The sequence below is a fragment of the Cyclospora cayetanensis genome, unplaced genomic scaffold (genome assembly GCF_002999335.1).
Source record: "Cyclospora cayetanensis isolate NF1_C8 unplaced genomic scaffold, CcayRef3 CcayRef3_contig_89, whole genome shotgun sequence".
In the NCBI taxonomy this organism is placed as follows: Eukaryota; Apicomplexa; class Conoidasida; order Eucoccidiorida; family Eimeriidae; genus Cyclospora; species Cyclospora cayetanensis.
Window position 1 is genome coordinate 106,402 of NW_020312762.1, and position 23,354 is coordinate 129,755.

A 23,354-nucleotide genomic window follows, 5' to 3' on the forward strand; every position below is an offset into this window, starting at 1 on the left:
GTCCTGCCTCCGTCCTCTGGCGTGCAGATCACCCCCCTCTCCCCCTTTCCCGCCTCTCTTTTCTGGCATTTTTTTGAGACTCACCCGATGTCCAGAGAGGTAGAAGTTCCTCCCCACAATGAACATGCGCCTACTGAACAAGTAGGACGGCCTAGGGGCCCTCCCCAAGGGGACGGTGAGCCTCAGAGACGCTCTGATGGTCCCCAAGACACCAGGAACGGAAAGGATCCTCTCTCACAGCACAGCGCGAGTGCTGCCTCGACAGATAAAGCTCAACATGATGAGAGGAGCCAAGATCCTGGCACTGCGCCTCCACAATCCACGCCTCCACAGCCTCGAGGCGCCTCGCCGCGACAGCGTGTGGCCGTTCGCTTTATGCAGGGGAGGCGGGGGGTTCAGGAAGATCGGCATGTTGTGGTGTCTGACCTGCGGAGTCTACTGGAGAGTGAAGCGCAGACAGTTGTCGACTCGTGGGGATGCTCCTCGAGTGAGGCCTCTTACACTGCTCGTCTTCTTTGAAAGCTCGTTGAGATCCTGTTTCTCTCTGTGTGTCTTTGTCCCTCATCTCATGGGTTTCTCTGCCACGCACCTTCACCCGATGCTCGAAAATCCTTATGCAGGTGTTCTCAATCCCCTGCCAAGTCATGCACGCAGTATTTAGCGTCTCCTTCGCCGTGAGATGCACGGCACCAACATTTGAAATCCTCTCAAAACACGTTTTTTGTTGTTTCTGCAGCCTCGCTGGTTGCTCTTTTTGATGGGCATCGTGGAGTCTGCTGCTCGGACTTCTGCTCCTCTGTACTGCCCTCCAAACTCGCGGATCTCCTTACGCGAAAGCTTCCGCAGCAAGCAGCAGCAACTCCAGCGGCTGCGGCGAAGTCGAACACGGGATCGTCTCCCCCAGGATCGTCCGTAGGAGCTGAGGGGGCGGGCACCCCCGAAAAAGGAGGCCTCAAGAAGACTCAGGAGCTGCAGTGTAACGACTCGACAAGCGCATCGAGTCTCTTAGCCCCCCTTTCTGCTGCTTCCTTCTCCAGCCTCGCACCCCAAGGCTCCCCCCAAGACGCTTGTTTGTGCCCTTCTCTGAGGAATCTCCTCCCAGCCTTACCAGAAGGTCTCCAAGGACTGCTGCCTTCTCTCTACCACCGCCTCTTTTCCGTCTACAAGCAAACGGACAAGGAGTTTATCGCCAAGTACAAGACGAAGGCGAACGCGGGATGCACTGCAGTAGCCTTGCTTACTGTGGGGCCCCTCGCGGTTGTCTCTTGGGTGGGAGACTCGCGCGCTGTCGCAGGGGTGAAGAAGGCTCCCTCTCAGGCCTCCTCTCCGAAGATCTCCCTCGCAGGAGCTTCTGAGGATGCTAAAAAGGCTGCTGGAGAGGACGACTCTTCTGCGCTGGTGGCGGTGCGGCTGACAGAAGATCACAAACCGAGCAGGATCGATGAGAAGGCGAGGATAGAAAAGGCTGGGGGTCATGTGTTGATGGTGGGGGGAGTCGCTAGAGTGGCTCCAGCGGACTACGAGGTATGCAAACTTTGCCTTAGTTTCCGAGATCGCTTGTGTTAGCCTTCGCGTTGCTGCATTTTGTGGGGTACTGGTACTGCAGGCAGCGGTGCGGGCTTTGCTGCTGGTGTGGCTCGTGTTGCGGGTTGTGAGGGAGACGCTATATTGCAGCGCTAATGGTCCTCCTTCTGCGTCCGACACAGGAGAGGACGAAGCGCTTGAAGCACGAGCAGTGCACTATAGGGGGAGCTTCTCAGCAGCCCTCTACTCTCCTTGCCGGTGAGTTTGTGTCTGTGTCTGTGTGTCTGTCTGTGTCTGTGTCTGTCTGTGTGTCTGTCTGTGTGTCTGTGTCTGTGTGTGTCTGTCTGTGTGTCTGTGTCTGTGTGTGTCTATCTGTCTCTGTCTGTGTGTGGTGGCGGGCTGCTGTTACTCGCGTTGCATATTTAGAACTGGCAAACATTCTGCAGCTGCTCGTGCAAACTAGCGGTCTGTCCCTAGACCCTTCACTACGGGGGCGTGCATCCGTGGAAGTCTCCAAACAACAGCCAGGGAGAGACGCACAAGGCATTTGTTTGTTTCTTGCGCCTTGTCAATGCAGTGTCTCGATCCTTTGGTGACCGAGATCTTAAGAGCGAGGGCCTCATAAGTGCAACACCCGAGGTGGTCCTTCTGCCCCTCACACCTCAAGTCCGCTTTGTGCTCCTTGCATGCGACGGCATTTGGGATGCTCTTACAGACCAGGCAAGGCGAATAGTTTCTTCTTACTGTGTATAGATACTCTGTCTTCAGGCTTTGAGAATCCCTCTAGGCCTTCCACACGGCCAAACGCCAAGTTGTCACTTTTTGTGCGTGTTTGCGCTTCCGACGAGACTTTCACGCTGTGTTGTGTCTACATTTTAGGAAGTTGTAGATCTTGTGGCCATGCATCTGCACAACCCAGAGGAGGCTACTAGTCGTGTTATCAAGACCGCTTTTGAGAGAGGCAGCCAGGTCTGTATATAGTCTCGCTTTAAGAAGTTTTCCCGCCGCATATTAAATCGGTCTGTGTGTATCTCACTTTGTTGAGGTTGCTTGCCGCCCCGTTGTTCAGTGCCAATTTGCACTTCTGTCGCCGACCTTCTTTTACTCTGACTTCTCCCTCGACGCTATCTGCCGTTTTCCCTTTCTCTTCCTTCTCATTCTCGATTTTATTCTTCAACACATCCTTTGCATGCCTTCCGGGCCCCTGGCTGGTATTGTCGCTAGGTTCCGCATATCTGCTCTTTCTGCCCACTTCTCTTCAGTCTCTGCTCCTATCTATTCATGTTTCGTCCTTGCATGCTTGACGAATGCCTTCTCAGGATAACCTCACTGCAATGCTTGTAGTCTTCGACACCGATACGCAAGCCTCAGAGACTTCTTGAAGCAGCCCCCTCAGCGACCAAGTTTTATGCTGGGACGCTGGGAAAAGGGCAGTAGTGCCCCATCTCTTCCCCTCGATTGCCTCTTCTGCTGCTGGTTCCTTTAGGCTCTTCGTATGCTTTGCTTTCCCCTTAGTGCTGTGCTCTCCGAAGAGCTGCTGCCTGAGAATTCATGTGCATCTGCGCATACAACGGTGTGCACACGTGCCACTCGGCATTGTCTGAGTACCGTGGGAGAGAGTCTCTTTGGCGGACCTGATATATTTAAACGTCAAGGCCTGTCACAAAGCCACTGAAGCCAGGCTTCGAACGTGGGGTTGTCAAACGAGCTGAGGGGCTGCTAAGCAGCTACTGTAGCAGTGCATAGGGGGCTGCGTAGATTGCAAGGGGACCTATTTCGCTCTGCTGACGCAATACACTGGCAGGGTAGCTAGCTACAGTCGCGCCTGCGGCTCTCGATACAAGCGGCAAAAGGCTAACAACGCTACACGACTAGACTGCTGCCTATAATATAGAAAAACAATGAGGGGCAGCTGCAACCCCAGGCTAAGGAAAGAAACTCAGGAACCAGTGGCAACACACTTGGACTCTAGAAAATAGCACTCCATACAAAATTGCAGGGACAGTTAAAAGGTGTGTTTCCTCCCCTTTCCACTCCCACCCCAAAGAAGTCGGTCTCCTGGTGCTAACGACGCCGCGAAGGCCGCAGCTAGCTGAGTGACTCGCAGCTAGCTACCAAGCCACCCAGCTAGCTAGGCAGGGGACCTCCAACCACAGCGCGCTCCCAGTGATGCTGCTCCGCATCACCATTAGCCTGCAGTGCGCTCCCCTTCCCATCCGCCGAGGCCCTTTTTGCCAGTACGCCCAGCTCCGCACAAAGGCGTCCAATTGCAGAGACACCTCGCACCAGCCAACGCGCTGCCCTACTAGAGAGCGCAAGAAGCCCGCGGAAATAGCGCGAAGGAGAACCACTCCGGGAAGAAGCCAAGCGGCAAGGTACTTCAGGCCGCGTGTAACCCCCAACACCAACTGTGCTGACGATGACTGGCTGGGGAATCGCTTGTCGATACAAGCGAACAAGACCGCCATTGCAAATGGGGCCAGCTGCTTTTGCCGACAAACGAGAGAGAAAGGAGAACAGGGCCTCTCTAGGAAGGCTATTACGGAGCACGCTGTCTCCGTATCTTCTGAGGAATCCTTGCACTGGCATGTGTACTGACTGAACGGCATCAGCAGCAAGAACATCTTTGGCAGCAGCAGCAGCACCCGCGGCGAAAAGCCCTCTTACTGCAAGGCTACTTCGGGCCCTAGGGACCCTCACACCGTCCTCCCCCTTGCGTTCCCACTCTACCCCAACCCGCCTTCCCAAGCTGGGGAGCGTTTATATGCTGAGCTGTTACTGCTTCCTCCCGTGTTCCCGTGTTGCCTGCCACCCCTCTCCCGTCCCTCTGCTGCTCTGCCCACAGTCCCTCTGAGGGCCCTCGTGCGGTGTCTCTGCAGCACAGCACCAAGCCAATGAGTCCGAAGCCGCCGAACCGGCTACGCGGGGCCCCTCTGCCCGCCCGCCTCCCGCCTCTGCACCCCCTAGGATGCTTCTACACCCCGACTCACTACCAGACACTAGAACGCATGCAGCCCCGTTCGCACGCACGGGGGGCCCGCTAGCTCGCGTCGTCGCCGGGGGGCCCACCAATGCAGCAGTGGATGCCTCCCCCTTACGTGCTGGCGCCGTGCTGCTACCCGGTGTCTCTACTGAGGATGCGACGGTAGAGGAGAAGCCTCCTGAGGGCCCAACAGTGCCAGGGCCCCTTTGCCCCAATGCGATGCGCAACCGCTTGAGGGGAGGTGGCACTACTACAGGCGCTCTGCGGCCACCAGAGGGGCCCCCAGCTGCGCGCTTAGGCGCAGCTGGGGCCCTTTTAGGGACAGGTGCATTGGCACCTCGCACTGCTTCTGTCACGTTACCTGGAGGGGCACCCCGCGATGCTGCTGCAGATGGTGGTGCCTTTCTTACTGCCGCTGCCTGCCCTGCTCTTGCTGCCACGCTGGGAGGGAAGGGCCTCTTAGGGGACGCTGCTGGTGCTGCGGCTGCTAATGTGGCGATTGCTGGGGGGGGTACGTTCGGGGTAACTCTGCCCTTATTTCTAGATTCATTAGCGTGTAGACTGTCTCTCCTGTTGCTGCTTCCGCTGCTCGCTGACGATATTTCTGTGACCTCAAGTCTGGAGGCTCCCCGGGGGCCCGAGTTTGCGCGCTTCAGTGCTTTGATCTGCAGGCGGCGAACATGAAGAAACTGCTCCTCTGACAGGAAAGGCAGGATTGCGGTGTATCCTAAAAATGGATTCCGGGGGTTTGGAGGCTTCCCCGGGAGACCTAAGGGCTTGGGGCCCCCTGCTGCTGCTACAGCAGCGACTTGTTGCTGCTGTTCGTCGGTTGGGCACGGTGCGTTCGAGGCAGGCAACGGAGCAGCCACAGCAGGAGAGGCAGTGTCTCCGGGCACCCCTTCCCCACCAGCAGGAGCAACAGATCGAGACGGACTGCTCCTTGCTGTTGCATGCACGTCGCCTGCTGCCGGAGCGGTTACTGGGGGGGCCCCTAGACCTGTCTGTACAGTGGCGGGCACGATTAGAACAGCCCCCTGCCTCCAAGGTTCATTTGATCTGCTGCCGTACTGCACATAGTCTCTTACGCAGGAGAGGACTTCTTCGTATTTGGTGGAATCTACTGCAACTTCTAAAGAAAGCCCCAAAGCTGTGCGTTTTAACACCCCATGCCCCTGTGGGGCCCCCCCCGTGGAGGCGGTCCCCCTTCGGGCCCCCCCAAACAAGCCACACAGCGGCTGTTTGCGAGCAGGGAGCATCGGCAGGCGCCCATACTTCTCAATCCAATTAACCCTGAGTACACATGCAGGTGTAGGTACACCCGAGGGGCCCCCCCCCGCTGCGTACGAAGGACTCCCCTGCATCTGCCACTGAGACAAAACATCTGCAGCTGCAGGGTCTGTCGAAGGCACCCGATTAAGGGCCCATAGACGAACAAAGCCCCCAATGGAAAAGGAGGAGCCCCCGCCACAGAGGCAGCAGGGAACAACGAAGAACTCTTCCGCTGCTGTTGGCGCTTCGGCGGGAGCAGCAGCAGCACCTGCAGCAGGAGCAGTCTCTGTTTCCCGCATGCACGCGCTCGCGAGGACTGCAGCTAGTTCAGAAGCAGCATCCACCACCATCAAGTCGAAGTCTCTCATGAGTTGCAGATTCTTCGAAGGCTGCAGATAGACAAAATGACGAGGGCCCCCTGCTACCGCCGTCCCAGGAGAATGCGGGGGTGCCGCAGAGGCCCCCGCTGAAGGGGCCCCCCCCCCTTCGCTGACTGCCACTCCTGAAGAAGTCGTTCCATTAGGAATGGTCTCAGCACTTGCCTCCTCTTCAACAGGCAGCGGGGGCCCCTCATCGGGGGGGCCCCCCCCGTCTGCAGCTGGAGGCTGCTGCACGGGCCCCTCCTGTGCTGCTGCCTCTCCAGTTGGGGGCTCCGGATGGGGCGCACCCGCTGGATCCGTCTGAGGAGGGGAAGGGGGGCCCCCAGTTCCCTCGGGGGCCCCGATTTCGGGGTCCCCCGTTGGGGCCCCCGGGGCCCCTGGGTCTCCAGCGGCCACTGCATTCGGCTGCTCGTAATCGTCGGGATTAACGTTTTTGAGGATCTCCTCCAGCCGCTTGTTGCGCATGATCTGGCGAAAAGCCGAGAGACAAAAGGGGCATCTGTGTTGCTTCTTCAGTTGAACCTCAATGCATCCTCGACAGGCGGAATGGCCACAGTTCGATGCACATTTGACTAAGAGAGGCTGCCGCATGATGCCCCCACACAAGCCACACACCCACTCGGGAGGCAGACGCAGCTTGGGGCCCCTGAGGGGCCCCGCCTGGCTCCATTCAGCAGCAGACAATTCCGTCCGTGCACTGTGTTGCAACACCTCTTGACCGCTAGGGCCCCGTATAACCACTCGCTGCAGCACAACCCGCGAGAAACTCTGAATCGGCTGTTCTTCCAGTTCCGCTTCCACAAGGAATTCCCCTGCTCCGCCCACTGGATCGCACTCATTCTTGCTACTGGTGGCGTTGGTGTTGTTGCTGCTCGGGGGGGGGGGCTGGGGGGTGGGGTCGCTGCTACTTGAGCTGGTGTTCACAAGGAAGACTCGAAAGTCGATCTTCCTCCTAAATTCAGCAGCAAAGCCGCAACGCCGAGCGAGAACTTGCTTCAACTCAGCCACCGTCACTGTGGGGCCCGAAATAGGGCACTCTCTGTACGCCCCTGCATGCTCAGAGCTTAGCCGGTAGTATATCAGCATTCTAGAGGCCGCGTTCTGTGTGTTTCTCTAGCTCCGCTCCTCCGTCCTTCTGCCTCTTGGTGTCTGCCTCTCTTTGCCTATATGCCTCCTTAGATGCCTCTTTAGATGCCTCCTTCCGTCCTTTTTCGCCGCCGTCTTAATGATGTGTTTCCTAATATCTGTTTCGCTCAGGCTCAAGACCCCTACCAGGAGAGCCGTCCACAGGTATCTTTTCCCTGGCAGAATCTGGAGCACAGAGCCTCTAAGGCTGACGCGAGGCCACCCACAGGCTGTAACAGGAGGAGAAGAAAGACGAGGCAATGAGGAGCTGACGCATTGGGATGGCAAGGAGGTGGGGGAAGATCGGGGCACCAAGGCTTCAACTTTGGTCTTTAAAAACGTTGGCATCACCTACCACATCGTCAATATTCACACGGCCAGCAGTCAGACCGTTGGCATTCGCTGCTGATGCTTCCAATCATTCCTTTCATGGTGTTCATTCAATTCTGGTGTGACAAGACGATGACACGTCGCAGAAAGAAGGCAGGGAGGCCCTCAAGGGCCTTCTGCCTCCTCCGTAGCAAAAGAAGAAGCATACAAGCCGCAACAAGTATCCTAAGACCAGAAAAATGGAAACTGTGTCGCTGCTGCTGCTACTACTAGTGCTGCTGCCAGTGGTGCTGCTGCGCTGCGAACGCAAGCACTACAACAATTGCAGGCACCAGGCAGGCAAAGAGGAAAAGAGGTATCCCCAGAGTGTCTGCTGCTTAAGCGCATGAATGCAATAAAACAAAAGTGTAAACTATATTCTCCTAGGCAGGTAACAGCAGAAGAAGAAGCAGAGAAAGAAGCGCATGAGAGCAGCAGCAGGAGGCGAAACAGCCCTGACTGCAGCATCAGCAGCAGCAGCAGTCATTCTCTCCCCTCTACTATGTGCTGAAGCAAGCTCTGCAGAGAGGGCCATTCGCCGTTTGAGGGATTTTCTAAGGCCTTTTTCGTTTAGTATAATCATTCTAAACTCATTTGGGCCCCATTTCCATCTTTCTCTGCATTTCCCGTGCGGGGTCGAGCGTTTTTAGGCTTAGCTGCTGCTGTTGCTACGCTGCAGCTGTTTTGGAGTCGCTCAGACTTCCTCTATCGACTTGTTGCAAGGGGTTTCAATCTAATTCACTCTGTTGTCTTGTTTCTTCTCAGTCGTATTAAAGGAGGGGTGAAGGGAGGCAGCAGGGGCGGTGTTGGGTTGATGCAAAAGTCCTCCTGATAGCACTCGCATCACAGCGGCTGGCACTGAAGGAGCATTTTTATTGACTTGGAGACTTCATACCCGTGGAATTGTGCCCCCTTCTTTTTGAGGCGTCCTCTGAACCGTCTGTATTGGAGGGGGTGCCGCGTTGCCTGCGCTTGCTTAGACTCGCATATACCTCTGGCAAGTGTATTTTGTGGGCTGACGCCTCGGATCCTCGCGTGTAACGCCGTTGCTGGCGCATGTTAAGAAGCGGAGGGAAGGGAGAGAGAGCGGTAGGAGGGGGAAAGCGCGAGTGGAACGCCTGGCGCGAGAGTCGATAGGGGGTGGTGAGGCAACAGGGGGATCAAGCAGGGAGGGCGAGTTAGGTGCCCTGTTGTCTTCCTGCGTGTTGAATTTCGCCTCTCGGCATGATGCCATCGTCATTGTGACCCCAGATTGATCCCTATGCAAGCCAGAGAACAAGAAAGATACAGACGGGAAAGCAACGAAGGCAGAGGCAGTCAACAGACGAGAGAAGATGTCGACCTTGCGGAGCGAGCCGATGGTGCGGGGTACGATGGTACTTCCCTCCTCGCTTCCTGTCGCTCATGAAATGTTGGAGAGGATAGGGCGCCTGTCAGCTGTTCAATTTGTAGATATGCAGGCGAATGCTCTCGTCAGGCCGTATAACAACTACATTCAGCGAATCGAGGAGATGGAGAGGATCATTCGCTTCCTTCACGAGGAAATAAGGTGTTTGGAGCTAGCCACGGCAGCGACGAGAGGAGGGGATACCGCTCCGCTAGTGGTGAAGGCGCCGAAAGGCGGCCAGAGTTTCCTCGAGAACGGAAAAGGGTATATCCTGGATCGCGTGGAGGAGGCGCTGAGTCGTCTGTATGCGCAATTCGTGCTATTCAAGGGCAACAATACAAATTTGCAGAACGAGAAGAATGCAGCGTTGGAAGAACAGTGCGTCTTGCAGGTGGCGGTGCAACAGCTCAGGGTCGGTGGGGCCGGTGGAAACACACTGTACGGACAGGGTCCTGGAAGGGGTTTTTCGGGGGGCCCCCCTGCTGGGGGCCCCCGTGGGGATTTCCAGGAAGATACGGAAGACATTGAAGACGGCCGCAACTTGTTGTTTCCGCAGTCAGGAGATGAGTTCATGAGTCTTTCCGCTTCTAGCAAGACGGGAGAGAACGCGGCTGTGTCTGCTGTCGCGGGGATGATTGCACTTCAAGACATTCCACGCTTCCAGCGCACGCTCTTCAGGTCTACTAGAGGCAACGCCTTTTCCTTCTTCCAACCGACAGATCAGAAGTTCACGGATCCCAAGACAGGAGCAGATCTCCAGAAAAACGTCTTTGTGGTGTATCACCAGGGAAGCACGCAGTCCCTTTTGCATGAAAAGATCAAGAGAGTCTGCTTGGCGTTCAACGGCCATTGTTATCAGTGGCCTTCCACTCTCCGTCAAGCGAAGGAAAGACTGGACGGTGAGAAGGCAGGGGTCCTTTAAGGAGGATTGGCATGTCTAGGGGGCTTCTAAAGCACTGCTCAGGTTCATGTGGCTTCATCGCGTTGCTGTAGAAGTACCCTTCTACCCCCCTTTCCTCCCCTACTACCCCCCTCCCCCACGTGGTGTTCGTGTTCTCGTATCGCGCTCTCTGTCTAACGCCCGTAGATGTATCTTATAACTCCCAGCAGCTCTTTTCTTGCCTGAATATGCTTCCTAGTCGTGTGGTCGGTGTCTGTTCGCCGTGCTTGGCGCGTGCTCTCTGCTGCCCTCAACATCCAGTGCCTCTTGTATCTTAAAAATAAGCCATCTGATGTGTCTTTCTGCGCGCTTTTCTTTCGAGAAACTGGCACATACAATACTCTCCCTGTCGCAATCTGCCGAGCCGTTGCTCTGATGTCGCGCGTGTCTTTTTCCTCCGCTCTGCTGTCTCTGCTCAGCATTGACGGATGTCATACGGGATAAGGAGAAGGCCCTTGCCGCATACGAAAACTATTTCCTGGGGGAGATCTCCACGCTTTTAGACATTCCAAGGGAGGGCAGCTCCTCACTCATTGAGGAATGGAGGATGTTCTGTCAGAAGGAAAAGGCCATTTATGCGGCGCTCAACTGCTTTGAGGGTAGGCAGTACTCGAGGTTACGCTGTGATGCATGCAGTGTGTGAAGGGGCCTATTCGGTCGTGAAAATCGGGAACTGAGTGCTTTCTACGATTTATTGACGGAGCAACTGTGTTTCTGGATGTGCTCTAGGCAGAGATATGACACTGCGGTGTTCATGTTGGATTCCCAAGGCGAAGGAGGAAAGCGTGAGGATGGTCCTCAAGTCAATGAAGACGGAGGGCGACGAACAGGTACTTCATTCGGAGAAAGCACGTGTTTTCTTTTCTGCTGCTTGTTCATGTTTTGAGACTCTTGCCTCTCTAATTGCCTCTTCTCATGCGCCTTTTTTCGTGGCCATTGCTGGTCATGGGATGCTGTTTCGCGATGGAATAATGCAGATCCTCCCCTTTAGCACACATGTCGGGCCCCACAGCAAAGCGTGAGGCAAGATCGTGAACTAACAGCGCCCATATGAGGCCTCATCTGCATGCGTTTTTGGCTGTCCCCTTTTGGTGTTTCTTAGGGGTCGGCGTTCCTTCTCACAGAGAAGCAGTTCTCTAACGCAATGCCGCCAACCTTCTTCAAGTCAACGGAGTTCACGGACCCGAGCCAAATGCTTGTAAGAGAGAGCAAACTCCAATTTGTTATCGTATTATTATTATCTGTTTTCCATCGAAATCCCCGACTTTTGTCGCTGAATGGAGGCGTCGAAAGAGTCTCCTGAATTGGGGTCATCTTTTCGTGTCCGTCCGACTGCACTGTCTGTCCACTTCAGTTGCCAGCCTCTCCCTATTCTGGATTGTGTTTTTAAATTTGTATGTTCGCGTGTAGTGTCACATGTCTCCATATGTCGTTTCTGGCGGGCTGTCTTGTTCAGGTGGATACTTACGGCGTCCCCCGCTATCAAGAGGCGAATCCAGCCTTCCTTGCTTCCGTGACTTTTCCCTTCTTGTTTGGCGTGATGTACGGCGATATTGGGCACGGTGGTATTGTCTTCCTCCTCGGCCTGTATCTTCTTTTCTTCAGTGACTACCTCAAGAAAAACGGAGGCATGTTTGCGTCGTTTGTACCGTATCGATATCTCCTTGCTCTGATGGGTTTCTTCGCCTTTTATGCTGGCTTCCTCTATAATGACTTGTTCGCCTTGGGTGTCGATATATTCGGGACTACTTGGACGGAAGATGGACACGAGGAGATCAACGGCGGTATCAGACTACGACGAATTGTAAGCCGCGAACGGTGCTGGTCTTAGTGCAGTCTTTACGGCCTCTTTTGCCTTTCAGCCTTCTGTTCGCCGTGCCTGCCTCCGCTATTTGTGCCTTTTTCTGCTCCCGTCGAGGATTGTGTTTTCTTCTGTGTCTGCTGCGTGGCCATATATAGTCTTTCTCGTCTTTCCACTTGGCGTGTGGTGGATGTATATTTGTGAGTGTGTGTGTATGGGGGTGTGTTGTGCTGCTTAGTGCGAAGGGGAGGGGTGGGGACGCACAGGGTAGAAGGGTGGTATTAGTGTGGCACCAAAAATATGGCTGCTGTCTCTAGGGTTGAGGGGTCAGTGTTTGCGCGTTCCCTTTATGCTTGGGAGCTCAGGGCGAGAAGACGTACCCGTTTGGAGTAGATCCTGCGTGGAAGGGAGCCACCAACGAGCTGCTCATGATGAACTCGATCAAAATGAAATTGTCGGTTCTTATTGCGGTGGTGCACATGGGGGTCGGCGTGTTGTTGAAGGGTTTGAATGCGATTCACTTCAAGGACAAATTGGACTTCTTCTTCGAGTTTATTCCCCAGTTTATTTTCCTCATGACCCTCATCGGATATATGAACTTCATGGTGCTCTACAAATGGGTGACGCCTCTTACCCACAACAAGCCCAACCTCATCAGTGCCATCATCAACATGTGTATGATGGGTGAAGTAACGCCAGACGAGGAGCTCTACCCGAACCAACAGACCGTGGAGAGGGTCCTCTTGGTGCTTATCGTCCTGACGGTTCCAGTCATGTTCTTAGTGAAGCCGACGATACTGCTGCTCAAAAGCAAGCAGAAGAAGGCCAGCAGCAAGAAGATCGACATGGCTCTAGGAGATCACGACCCCGAAGCTGGAAGCAACAATGATCACAACTCTGGACTGGCGCACCACCAGTCTTCCGGAGCAGGCGGAGGCCAGGGTGACGAACACGAAGATGCAGGAGCGGGAGACCTCTATATCTTCCAGATGATTGAAACGATCGAGTTTGTGCTAGGCACCATCTCCAACACGGCTTCCTATCTTCGTCTGTGGGCTTTGTCGCTGGCTCACCAACAGCTCTCTCTTGTGTTCTACTCCCAAACAGTTGTTCGGGCACTGACAATGTCGGATAGCACCGCGCTTGTTGCTGTTGTGTTGTTCTTCGTCTTTGCCCTCTTCGCTTTCATCACCTTTGGGGTCATTCTCTGTATGGATCTGCTAGAGGTCTCTCTCCACGCCCTTAGGCTGCAGTGGGTTGAGTTTCAGAACAAATTCTTCAAGGGAGACGGCTACAAGTTCGATCCCCTGGACTTCCTTGCCGTTGTTAAGCCCAAAGCATCATGAAGAGGCATTTGAACTCATCAGCCTGCCCGAGTGTTGCCTACCTCTGCTTTCTTTCATGGCCTTTTATTTCGTCATTTCCGTTCTTTCGGTGTCTCTCTGTCTCTGCTGCCAGCTTCCTCATCTGCACTGCGCAGAGAGGAGGCCAGTCAGTGCAGTTACTGATTGCTGGCATTCTGTTTGGGCTGGAAGCTGGTCCACCCAGACGCGAGAATCCGAATACCAACAATTAGCAAACAAAAGACAGGCAGGCAAGCGAATATTGTCGCGTCTGCTTGCTTCTGTTTTATGGGTAGAATTGCACGTCGTTCATCGGCGTCGCAATGAAGGCTCCTCGGAGGAGGGCAAACAAAGTTTCTTTGCAGTTTGTTTTGCCGACAGCCGGACAGATGTCACTGTCAGCCTGATACGTCCCTTTCATCTATCTGGGGGGTACTCAATTGTGCAGGGGGGCGAATCGCCGAGACTGACTCACAGCCACCAACAAACAAAGTGGCAGCATGTGAGCAAGTTACTCGATAAACGATCTCATCTGATTTCTTAGTTCCGTAGATTCCTTTTGAGCATTGCGAGACATACAAATGTGTGCATTTTTCGGGACCTACGGAAACGGAGCCCCCGGCTCGGAAAATATGTGGAAAAAGAGGATCAGCGAGCCTGCTACACGCCGCAGCGGAGTAATGCGTTGAGATTAGTACGCGTAGACAACGAGAATGCTGATTCATAACAATTCCGGTTCACGCCTTAAGCAATATTTGCTTCTCTCATCATCTAGCTCTTGAATTGGTCCGTATATATTCTATTTTTCTGCATTTTATAAGACATCTGGAGGCACGCCTGTGATGCATAGGCGTGCCAAAGGCAACTTGAGTCCAACTTCAGGGCGTCTCTCATAATCGCCATTAAACAGCGCCCCAAAATGCGCGCTGGTGGAAAATGGAACAAGGTCGGCACGTAGAAGCGCGACATGGTAATCTCGACTTGTAACCATGAATGTCTGAGCTGCACTGTAAATACTTCTATGGCTAGTCTAGCGGTCCAAGTTACACTGTGTCAGTTACATTCCTGATGTATTAACTCACTCGGTAAAGCATTATTTGTGGGCATGACTGTCCTTGAGCTCTCTGCCTTGTAGGTGAAGATCCTGATGTGTGGCTAAGCCATATCTGCAGCAAACGCTTCCTGTGTGCTGCTGGGCGCAAACACCTTAGCTGCTCAAAGGGCTCAATCACCAGCATGCACCCCCCACTATTCTCTAGCTCACATCACGCTTGGTTTCTAGTTGGCTGAGTCTGGGGACTGGATGTCTTATTGTGGAAACTCCGGAGGGGAGTTACACTGGGCCTTCTGCTCCAAGGACCACCCCTATGACGTAGGGAGTATACATCCGGCCATTTGTTCGCAGTCCTCGGCTTTGAAGTGTGAAGCATATTTCTAAGGACTTGCATGCTCAATTCTGCTCTGACTATGGCATTTTGACCCTGGAAATATTTCTGGTAAGGCTTCCGGAATCTGGTGTAGGGATTTACGGTCTCATTTGCCCGTGATATTTGCGGAGCCCTGTTAAAATCCACACATATAGTGAATCCTTATTATATTCTGAAGCCTTATAGATAATCTTTTATTCATGATCCAAACTTGACTGGCTGCTCAGTCCCTAGCATTGAACCCAGGCGAGCAGGCGCTTGGGGCCGGGTCTGTACCGTTCTCGCTCTTAATGTTTCTGTCTGTTCCCCCTGTTTGCTTCTAGAAGATTACATAGGGTAGGTTTTTAATTCATTCTTCTTAATTGGAACCTAGAGGTCAACCACCCGTGAAATTGGTGTGTAGTCACCGGTCTCCAAACACTTGTGACAGCTGCGACTCGCTGTCGGACAGCACAAAGCATTCTTAAGACCCCGAGGTTCTGCCATTCTCTCCCTCCTCTCGCTTAACGTAGCAGCAACAGCAAAGCCAGCGGGGTTAGACGTAATGATATCTCATAGCACGACCTGTGCGAGTGGGAGGGCCTCTGTCTCCCCAGTCCATGCAGTCTCTCTTTCTTGCACTTCCCCCCGTGCTTCATCAGCGAGTTCCTGCTTCTCTATGGGTGTTTCTGAGCAGCAGAGCGCCACCTTCAGCCGCTTCGCGTTATTTTCTGCCCATTGCACCCCGGCTCCTCCCACGCGTTCTAGAGGCCTTTGAAGGGCGGTGTCTCCTAGTTCTTTTCTTTTCCTCATTGCTTCTTAGTGGTTAGAGTGAATCTCCGCCCATTGCCGCGCGTTTCGAGGGCTCTAAGGTATATGAATTGTGGCTTGCTGCCCTTTGGTCTCGGCCATGGCGAGGAATGCCGAGAGCCCTGCTACGCTGGCTACGGTGACCAGTTGGATGGGCTTTATGTCTGGAGTCTTCACGCTAATACTGTGGTGCTTCCTTCTACCAGCAAGCAAAGTTCGGCTCTATGTTGAACCGGGAAACTTCATGGGGGACGTAAATCAGGAGAGATGGAGGCAAGCGCTCTTCTCCTTTACCCCTGAGGTGTTTGTAGATGTATGGACACCGTTTCTCTTTGGGGCTGTTTCTTTAGTTGCCCACTTTTCCAGCTTCGAGTTGCCTCTCGTGACGGGGGACTATTTTCGTTTCTTTTGCTGGAATCTGGTCATGGCCCTCTTCGCAAATTTGGGGTACGCGGGGGGTCTTGGGATCATCTGCGGCAGCTATACGCTCCTCGTCGCTTTCTTTTCCCTCATTTGCCTTTGTGCGTGCAACGGGTGTGCTAAACTCAACCTGGACCCCTTTAGCCAGCAGGAACCTCTAGACTTCTAAGGGGAATCACAAAAAGATGGAGGGAGGAGGGGATGGGTGGGTTGGAATACGGGCATGCAGGGAAGGAACACGATACAGACACAAATCCAGGACCATTTGAGCTTATTATCGAGATAAGCAAGCTACACAGTCCAGAAATTCTTACCACTAGCGGCCAGAAATGAGGGGGCCCACGCAAACCCCGTACCTCAGCTGTCAATTGTAGCAACTGAGCAGATAGACAATACAGTGAGTTCAAGGACCTCTTTTTGAAGAGAAGAAGTCTGCCAGCCTTTTGATGAGGACTCAAACAGTTCTCTGTTTGTGGTGATTTCGGGCAGCCAATGGCCCCTTATAGTGTTTTGGATTCCCCTAGAGATCTTCGCCAGATTCATGAATGTGTATGCGTAGGTGTGCCTCTGTGGCACGCGTTTGCTGCGCCTTATTCTTCGCGTTTGTGCACTAATTGATCTTTGAAATTGGTCGAAAGAACGCCAAGGATGTCGGTGTGCTCCTTTGGTCAATAGGCGCCAAACAACATTGCATCACATTCAGGGAACAGAGCTTTGTTGCTCCGAAGCATGACTTTTGAAGTAGAGAACAAGCCGGCAGGCTCAGCCTTCTTGCACTCGTATTTTGCGCTCAAATAAGACTGATTGGCGTACTTTAGTGCTTTGCTTCTCCTTGCTCTGCTTCTGGGGGGATAAAAGAGATAGAGGCAAAGATACAGAGACACACATGCATGCACGCTGTCCCCACCCCTTCCCCTCCTAAAAAGTAGTCAAGTTCGCTGCTATATAAAAAGACAAACGGAACAGGAGAACAGTGTGTAGCAAGCAGCCGCACACACGGGAGCAGTGGAAGTGTGATATGCTTCCTAAAAGAAGATAAACAGCAAATTTAGCATTATGAGGCGGATTTTCGGGGGCTTTGTGTCACTGTAGTATGTAAATCTGACTTCTACGGTCATGGAAGAGGGTGCCGGTCAAATTCCTAAAAGCTTTGCTTCCTTGCTTGGTGACGCTTGTCAGAGACTCTTAAGAATATTGTATAGGCACTCGGCCCCGGTATGGCCCCCATTGTCAGAAAATGGACCTAAATAATGTTTTCGTTCAGGCCGCACTGGATTTTTCATCAGGTTCCAAATCAAGGTGCGAAGCATGCCTCAGGCTTCATTAGCTTTCCAGCTTGGAACCGTGTCTTCGAGCAGAGTGTTGCAGCTCGTGGCCTGCCAAGAAACCGTCTCCTATGCGGGATTTTTAACGGTAGATAGATGGATTTGAAGTCTACCTAACCAGTAGGAGTTTTGACTGCCTCCTGGAAAGGGCCGTGTAGTCGACGATTCTTGAAAACTTCGCCTTTAAAATGTTTAGTGCTTACCCTGCAAGCGTATCTGTAACGCTCTACATATGCTATGCTCCACATGGGGAGCACCCAACTCCAAGCCAGTGCAGAGCTTGCTATGGAATACTTGACTACGCTTCCCAAACACCTAACCCTCCTTGCTCACCTTCAATAGGCTTTTGGCTGGAGGGAGAGGCAAGCACAGTTGCGGTACATGGACGTTATATCTCACATCCGTTTGCACATTCCAACCTCTTGCAATAAGTGAGCCGACTCTACTCTACTGCAAATAACGTATTCGAAGAAGGAAACCAAGCATCAAATTTTTCACCGAGTTTCTTCAATCTTATCAGTGTAGTAGAAAGTCCTGAAGGTAGTTTAGGGCTCTACAATCGCTCCACAAGGGCCCTGACCTTCCGTACCATCCAACGCTGATTGTGGCTGCGTATTGTGTAGAGATATAGTGTACAACCCAAGCACGAGTCGCTTCCTATATAGGACTCCTTGTGTCAAAACCGTGTGGCAATACTGTTGGAGGCGTGAAAATTTGAGGTTTGCAGGCCTAACTGGATAGCTGTCGTGTGATGGCTTCTGTGCCTCAGGGTTATAGAGCTGCAAGGATTCCTTCTTGTCACCATAATCCTGGTACCCAATGACATCATAACATAGCCGACTACTTAAAAAGCCTTTTATTGCGGAATGATAGGGAGATATGAGATTTGGCTAGCTACGACTGGGGGTGTTCGCCCCGGCCTGAGGAAATCAAAAGAGACACCGAAGGAGACAAAATGCAATATCCGATTGTGCTGAATAATTTTCGTGGCTTTCGAATAGCGACCCTATTTAAGCACAGATACACAGCTCTTGGGCTTCTTATCTACCCAGTCTTCATCTCTTTTTGCTAAGGTTGTTCGTCAGTTGGGTGGCTGTTGCTGCTGCCGCTACCGGAGAGGTTTCGCGTTACTCCTTATATATTTACCTCGAGTTTAAAAGCCCTATACTAATTACGCTTCTTTGTGTTTCATCTAATATTTGTTCTTCCAAGGGCCATCCGTTAGCGAGGGCGTTTGGCCAGTGGTCTGCCTGTCCGTGTGTGGATGGAAGTCCAGGCACTGCAGTGTATACGGAGGCTTCATTTCAGTGTGTAGGACAGTCCTGCCTCTTCTCCCTCCACTGCACACAGTACGAAATCTGATCGAACAAGACGGCTTCTTCCTGTTAGCAGGGCATTGGACATTTTTTCCTGCAATTACCCGTGACGCAGTACCCCGTGCTGCAATGCCTCGAGGTCACTCCAGCGAGGGGTCTCCCCATAGCATTACCAGCAGCAGAGGCAGTAGTACACCACCAGATGGGCTGCGGTTTGCCGACAGGCCACGTCTTTGGCAGTGGCGCTTCAGACACGGAGGGCACAGTTTGCCTCGCTACGCCCCCCAAATTCCCCATTTCCTGGAGGCACACGACCCAGAGGACGAAATTGGACAATTGCTACATGCATTGACTCTTAATAAGCGACTGCCAGATCATGCACAGGAACTGGCGAAACACTTCGCAGACACCAAGCACCAGCTCGAAGGGCTTCTCCAAGAAAAGGAACTGGTGAGGAGCACAGGGACAGCGACTACAGGCGAGATGCATGAAGAGAGGAATACGGAAGCACGCCCGGACTATATTTTATTGTGAATGCTTCTCCGCAGCTAGAATGGCACAACAGCAACACCAAAAAAGAGCTTCTGTTGAAGCGCAGCGAAGCCAGAGCACTCAATCAGAAGGTCACAGCTGTTAAGAACAAGATTTTCGTAAGCTGCATTTTATGCACTCTGCTCTTGCCCCTCTACTGCCTTCGTGTGTTACTCTCCCAACAGGCCTTCCAAGCCAACCCTTCGATTTTACTCCATGCCATGATGTTTCGTAGCACGAGATTAATTTCTTGTTGGTTTTCGTGGGATTTCAAAGTCTAGGGACCCTGCCAGGGTTCTGTGCACGAACTTCCCTATTCTACCACATAAGCCAGAGCTTTTTTGGAGGCGCGCATTAATATAGAGCTTTCTCTCCACGGTTTATGCATGTGCATCTGTGCTTTCTTTCAGTAAGTGGACATGATGTAAAGTTTTGCGTGCACTCGAAGTTGCAAACAATTACCTGATCACACACGCATACATTCGTGCACAATAAAAGCTTCGTAAAAAAAATTCCTGACCTCATGAAAATATATAAGTGCATGTGCCTGATAATGCAGCAAAATAGAAGGACCACAGAGAGATTCCAATATGAGCACAGCCATATCCAACGGGCGGCCGCCAAGCTTGAGGCTATTGGTAGAAACCTGCAAGCTGGTGAGGTTAACCAAAGCAATCCAAAATTCGGAGTGTAAATAGTCAATCTTGTCCGTATTCCATTTATTCCCTGTATGCCTGACGTAAAAAGCTATGCACTTTTGCTTGCTGGACAAGGAGAGGAAAAGGCAACGCCAGAACAAAAGAGCTGAAATGATTGAAAGACGCACAGCCCATTAAGAGTGCTTTGAAATTTGTGTCGTTTTCTGGCTGCACCGCAGAGCGGGATGGAGTGGCTCAAGAGTATCAGCAGGTACGGCTCAAATATATTCTTTTGCGGTTGTGAATCGTAAGCTAAGGTATGGGACTAGCCGGGGAACCAGCAGACTGATGACAGAATGCCCTTTGTTGGTGGTGCAGTGGATTGGCAAAAGAAACGATTTCATGCATAAAACTGCCCAAGAAAGAAAGCAGGCTGATTTTGTCAGGGTGAGGAAGAGAACACATACCACTATTTGCATCGTTGCCTCCCGGTGTTGTTCTATATCACGGAAAATTTATACCTAAGCTGAGTAGGAGGAAAAGGGCTGAAAGCTCAGCAGAAATGTAGAGGCACAAATTGAGAGAAGAAAAGAGAATGGGAAGGACTGTCGTACAAACATTTTCCTTTTGATACATCCAATGAGGCTGTATCTGACGCTAGAATCCACCTGATTCTCCACTAGTTTGGAGGGGTAATTTTTTCTTTGCAGAGACGACGAAGCCGCCAACTAAGGAGACTGCAGTTGGCAGTTAATCGTGACAAGCGTGTCCATGTCAAGAGTGACCTCCTGGTTTGTCTTATGGCCCTCAGGCAGCCTCCTTTGCCTTTCTAAGCTCCTCCTCGTCCTAAACCATATTTATACTTACGATAATCATTTTGTCCAGCAGACTCGCGCTCACATACTTGTTGAATATGCCCATATCTCTTGCCTTTTTCTCTTAATCTGCATCTCACAGCTGGCTCCTCTGGTAATCGCTAAACTGAGTGTTTGTGTATGTCTTTTGCTACATTAAAGAGGTCTTGGGAGGCATTGCATCTACAAGCGCAGGGGCACGCTGAGGGAAGGAAGGCAGTGAAGTCAGCAGCCCTCAGACTTCGCTCATAATCTTTTCGACTGTTGAGACCAAAGGTAAGTAATTAACTAGCAGGTAGAATAAAAAATTGTCCATTACTCCAATCCAAACAAGTTGGTGAGGGGGGCAAGGGTTTTGGGGGATTGCACTTTGAGCAGTTATTGTGCCATGAATGAGGGTATTATGGCACTGAAATGTTCGTTTAGTCAAACCTGTAGCTTCGCAAAGGCATACACGGTTCATCAACAAAAGCTTCTTTGAATGCTTTTGCTGTTTGCTGGCCTCGATTCTTTGTCGCAGAAGGCTGCACAACACAAGCACGTCAGAAGAGGTCCCTCCACAGAAGACATCCACGAAAGATAAATACAAATATCGAATTGTTGACGCCTTTCTGCAAAGTAAGGCAACGTAAATAGATTCGTTTGCAGCCAAGGTGAAAGCCGCAAAAGCTGAACCTACATGGAAGGGCTTTCTGATTCGTCGTATCCTTTTGCATTAGCTGTTTCTACCGAGAGGAGGGATATTTTTCAGCCTCGACTGTGCGCGAGGCATTTACCTACAGGCCTAATCCTCAAACTAAGCCCTACACCTTATACTTTGGGAGTGAGGCTTGGGGTTAATTGTTTAAAGTTCTCATGCCCTAATTCAGCAGTCAACTCTGTCAACCGCCAGTCCCCCGACCTTTCGAACTACAGCATACAGTCTTGTACAAAAGCTATACAGTAAGTCTAAAATTCGAGGATACATCATTCAGCTCGCAAGAAAAGCTAAGCCTTAAACCGCAAATCCTTTGCTGCCTTTGCTCTATTTGCTTAGGTTATATAATGGGAGGGTTAACACTGTAACTCTTAATGTAACCGCAGGAGTGCCGAGGAGGGGGGAGGGGCAGAGTACGAAGATTGCCAAACAGACAAATTCCTGAAAGTTAAAAACAATAAACCTTGGGTTGGGCAGTTTGTTCTTGCCGCCATTATTCTAAATGGTGCATATTGCCACCAAAGCCGCAACAACACGTTATGCGTAGACGCTGCAGCCACAACACTGACCACAGTAGAGTTATAGTATGCAGGAACCTCTGCTCGGATATACGGGCTTAGAGCGAGGTCGAGGCCTTTGAGAATCAATTCCGCCACTCTTCTGAGTCTCTGCAAGAGCAGAGCCGCCAGGACACACACATCACTGCACATCGCGCGCCCCCTCCTCTTTGGGCCCGGTAGGGGCATTAGCAGCAGCTGCAGTACCATAGCAGACCAATAGGGTATGCTTGGTCGCTTGCTGCTGGATTCATGCTTCCTTCCTGCTGCTCGCCAAGCTCATCGGAAGGCCGGGCGGCTAGCCCCAGAGTACCGATAGAAGCTTCAGATAGCGCAACTGAGGTGCAAATTTTGCATTACAAGCGAAAACAAGCTGTCTCAAACGACGCTGCTGCCGCAGAAGGCAGTAACCCACAACATAAAACAAAAAGGCACAAACAGAAGTGCCCACGAAGCGGGGTCTATCCGCCAAGAGGTAAACCAGCCGCTCGGCCTGGATCAGCAGCTGCAGCAGCAGCGGCCGCAGCACGAGCAGCAGCAGCAGCGGCCGCAGCACGAGCAGCAGCAGCAGCGGCATCTTCTGTCAGCATCCAAGCAAACACTGAGTGTGCACTGTCACATTATATAAAAGAGGGTCCATCATGGGGGCTGACAAGAGTGATGCAATGCCCGGCAAAAAGCCGGGATCACCAAGAGCATAAACAAGGGAAGGTATCAATAGCCAATATCAGCAACCGCAGTAGGAACAAGCACAACACAAAGAGCGGGAACAAGCAGCTCTTAGGCCTACTGCATATATCCCATTTGGAGTCTCGCATTCATCCAGTGACTCTTTGTGTCCCTTCTTGACACAGGGACCGTTTTATGCTGTCAAACAAACAATATTCTGCAGAATTGCTGTTCCGACAGAACAGCAACCCCTGCTGGCCGTAAACCCCCCCAAGGCTTTTCACGAAATTTTGTTGCTCCTAGAACCCTCCTGCTAGAGCTGAAACTGTTGCTCCTGCTGATTCCATTGATTCATTAAGGCAGAAGCGAGTCACACAAGGTGAATGCCAGGAAGAAAAGAGGTCTTAAGTGGCACCTGTTCGGCGTTGCTCCTATCGTTCTCTGCGGGGAGGCCCACTAGTCCCGTCGGGGAAATCAAATCGCACAGTTGTAATGAACGAGAGAGGAGACCTGACAGCTCGTCCATGTCCTTAGACACTGCAGACTGTGCAGCCGTTGTCTGCTCAGAACTAGGGTGCCAGCCACCCAACAACGGACCGCGCTGCTGCTCCCCAACCTGGTGCTGGAAGCCTAGCTGCAGTTGATGCTGCTGCAGGGTGTGTTGCAGCTGAGCGTTCTGCAGCTGCAAGGCGTGCAGCTGCTCCTGCTGCTTTCCCAGGTCCTGCTGCTGCTGGCGCATCAGTGCGTCCTCCAACCTCTGCTGGAAGGACTCCTCAAGCAGCGCTGCTACTGAGCAGCAAGCACAGCAACGCACAGTTTACTAAACGTTAGGGTGGGATTTAGGCGTATCCGTAAGTGGGGACCTGTGGAGGGGAGGGGGGGGAAGGCGGTACTCATTCTGAGCAGAGGCCTCCTCGACACTTTGAGAAGAAACAACAGCTGCGGTAGGTTTAGAGAGACGAAGACTCAATAATGGGCGCGATTCTGTTCTTTGTGAAAGGCTTGTGCCC

General features: G+C 52.4%; 4 protein-coding genes across 4 annotated transcripts; 3 read left to right on the top strand and 1 right to left on the bottom strand.

Moving 5' to 3' along the window:
- The first annotated feature begins 87 nt into the window (after positions 1-87).
- Positions 88-2,906, top strand: LOC34621394 (probable protein phosphatase 2C 51). Its single transcript, XM_026335992.1, has 6 exons — positions 88-487; positions 737-1,524; positions 1,707-1,782; positions 2,102-2,244; positions 2,404-2,493; positions 2,844-2,906. The coding sequence occupies exons 1-6, from the start codon at positions 88-90 to the stop codon at positions 2,904-2,906; spliced, it is 1,560 nt and encodes a 519-aa protein (XP_026191777.1).
- Positions 2,907-4,210: 1,304 nt separating this feature from the next.
- Positions 4,211-7,242, bottom strand: LOC113146992 (nascent polypeptide-associated complex subunit alpha, muscle-specific form-like). The gene is made up of 4 exons (XM_026335993.1): positions 6,412-7,242; positions 5,488-6,318; positions 4,470-5,307; positions 4,211-4,395 (listed from the first exon to the last, which is right to left on the bottom strand). Exons 1-4 carry the CDS (start codon positions 7,240-7,242, stop codon positions 4,211-4,213), a joined length of 2,685 nt encoding a protein of 894 aa, XP_026191778.1.
- A 1,739-nt stretch (positions 7,243-8,981) lies between these two features.
- LOC34621396 (V-type proton ATPase subunit a3) lies at positions 8,982-13,124 on the top strand. The gene is made up of 6 exons (XM_022734611.2): positions 8,982-9,936; positions 10,397-10,576; positions 10,707-10,807; positions 11,080-11,175; positions 11,434-11,781; positions 12,144-13,124. The coding sequence occupies exons 1-6, from the start codon at positions 8,985-8,987 to the stop codon at positions 13,122-13,124; spliced, it is 2,658 nt and encodes an 885-aa protein (XP_022593204.2). The 5' UTR covers positions 8,982-8,984.
- Positions 13,125-15,437: 2,313 nt separating this feature from the next.
- On the top strand, positions 15,438-15,926 carry LOC34621397. Its single transcript, XM_022734612.2, has one exon. The coding sequence runs from the start codon at positions 15,438-15,440 to the stop codon at positions 15,924-15,926; it is 489 nt and encodes a 162-aa protein (XP_022593205.1).
- Positions 15,927-23,354: the final 7,428 nt, after the last annotated feature.

Bases quoted from the DNA above. Each gene is read 5' to 3' on its own strand.
- LOC113146992 (XM_026335993.1), bottom strand. From the start codon at position 7,242: ATGCTGATATACTACCGGCTAAGCTCTGAGCATGCAGGGGCGTACAGA. The intron at 6,319-6,411 runs GCAGCAGCACAG...GTTGAAGAGGAG, and splicing joins CGGAGCCCCCAACTGGAGAG to GCAAGTGCTGAGACCATTCC. The intron at 4,396-4,469 runs GCGGGCGGGCAG...TGTGCTGCAGAG, and splicing joins AGGGGGTGCAGAGGCGGGAG to ACACCGCACGAGGGCCCTCA.
- LOC34621397 (XM_022734612.2), top strand. From the start codon at position 15,438: ATGGCGAGGAATGCCGAGAGCCCTGCTACGCTGGCTACGGTGACCAGT.
- LOC34621394 (XM_026335992.1), top strand. From the start codon at position 88: ATGTCCAGAGAGGTAGAAGTTCCTCCCCACAATGAACATGCGCCTACT. The intron at 1,525-1,706 runs GTATGCAAACTT...CGTCCGACACAG, and splicing joins TGGCTCCAGCGGACTACGAG to GAGAGGACGAAGCGCTTGAA. The intron at 2,494-2,843 runs GTCTGTATATAG...ATGCCTTCTCAG, and splicing joins CTTTTGAGAGAGGCAGCCAG to GATAACCTCACTGCAATGCT.
- LOC34621396 (XM_022734611.2), top strand. From the start codon at position 8,985: ATGTCGACCTTGCGGAGCGAGCCGATGGTGCGGGGTACGATGGTACTT. The intron at 9,937-10,396 runs GTGAGAAGGCAG...GTCTCTGCTCAG, and splicing joins AGCGAAGGAAAGACTGGACG to CATTGACGGATGTCATACGG. The intron at 11,176-11,433 runs GTAAGAGAGAGC...TGTCTTGTTCAG, and splicing joins CGGACCCGAGCCAAATGCTT to GTGGATACTTACGGCGTCCC.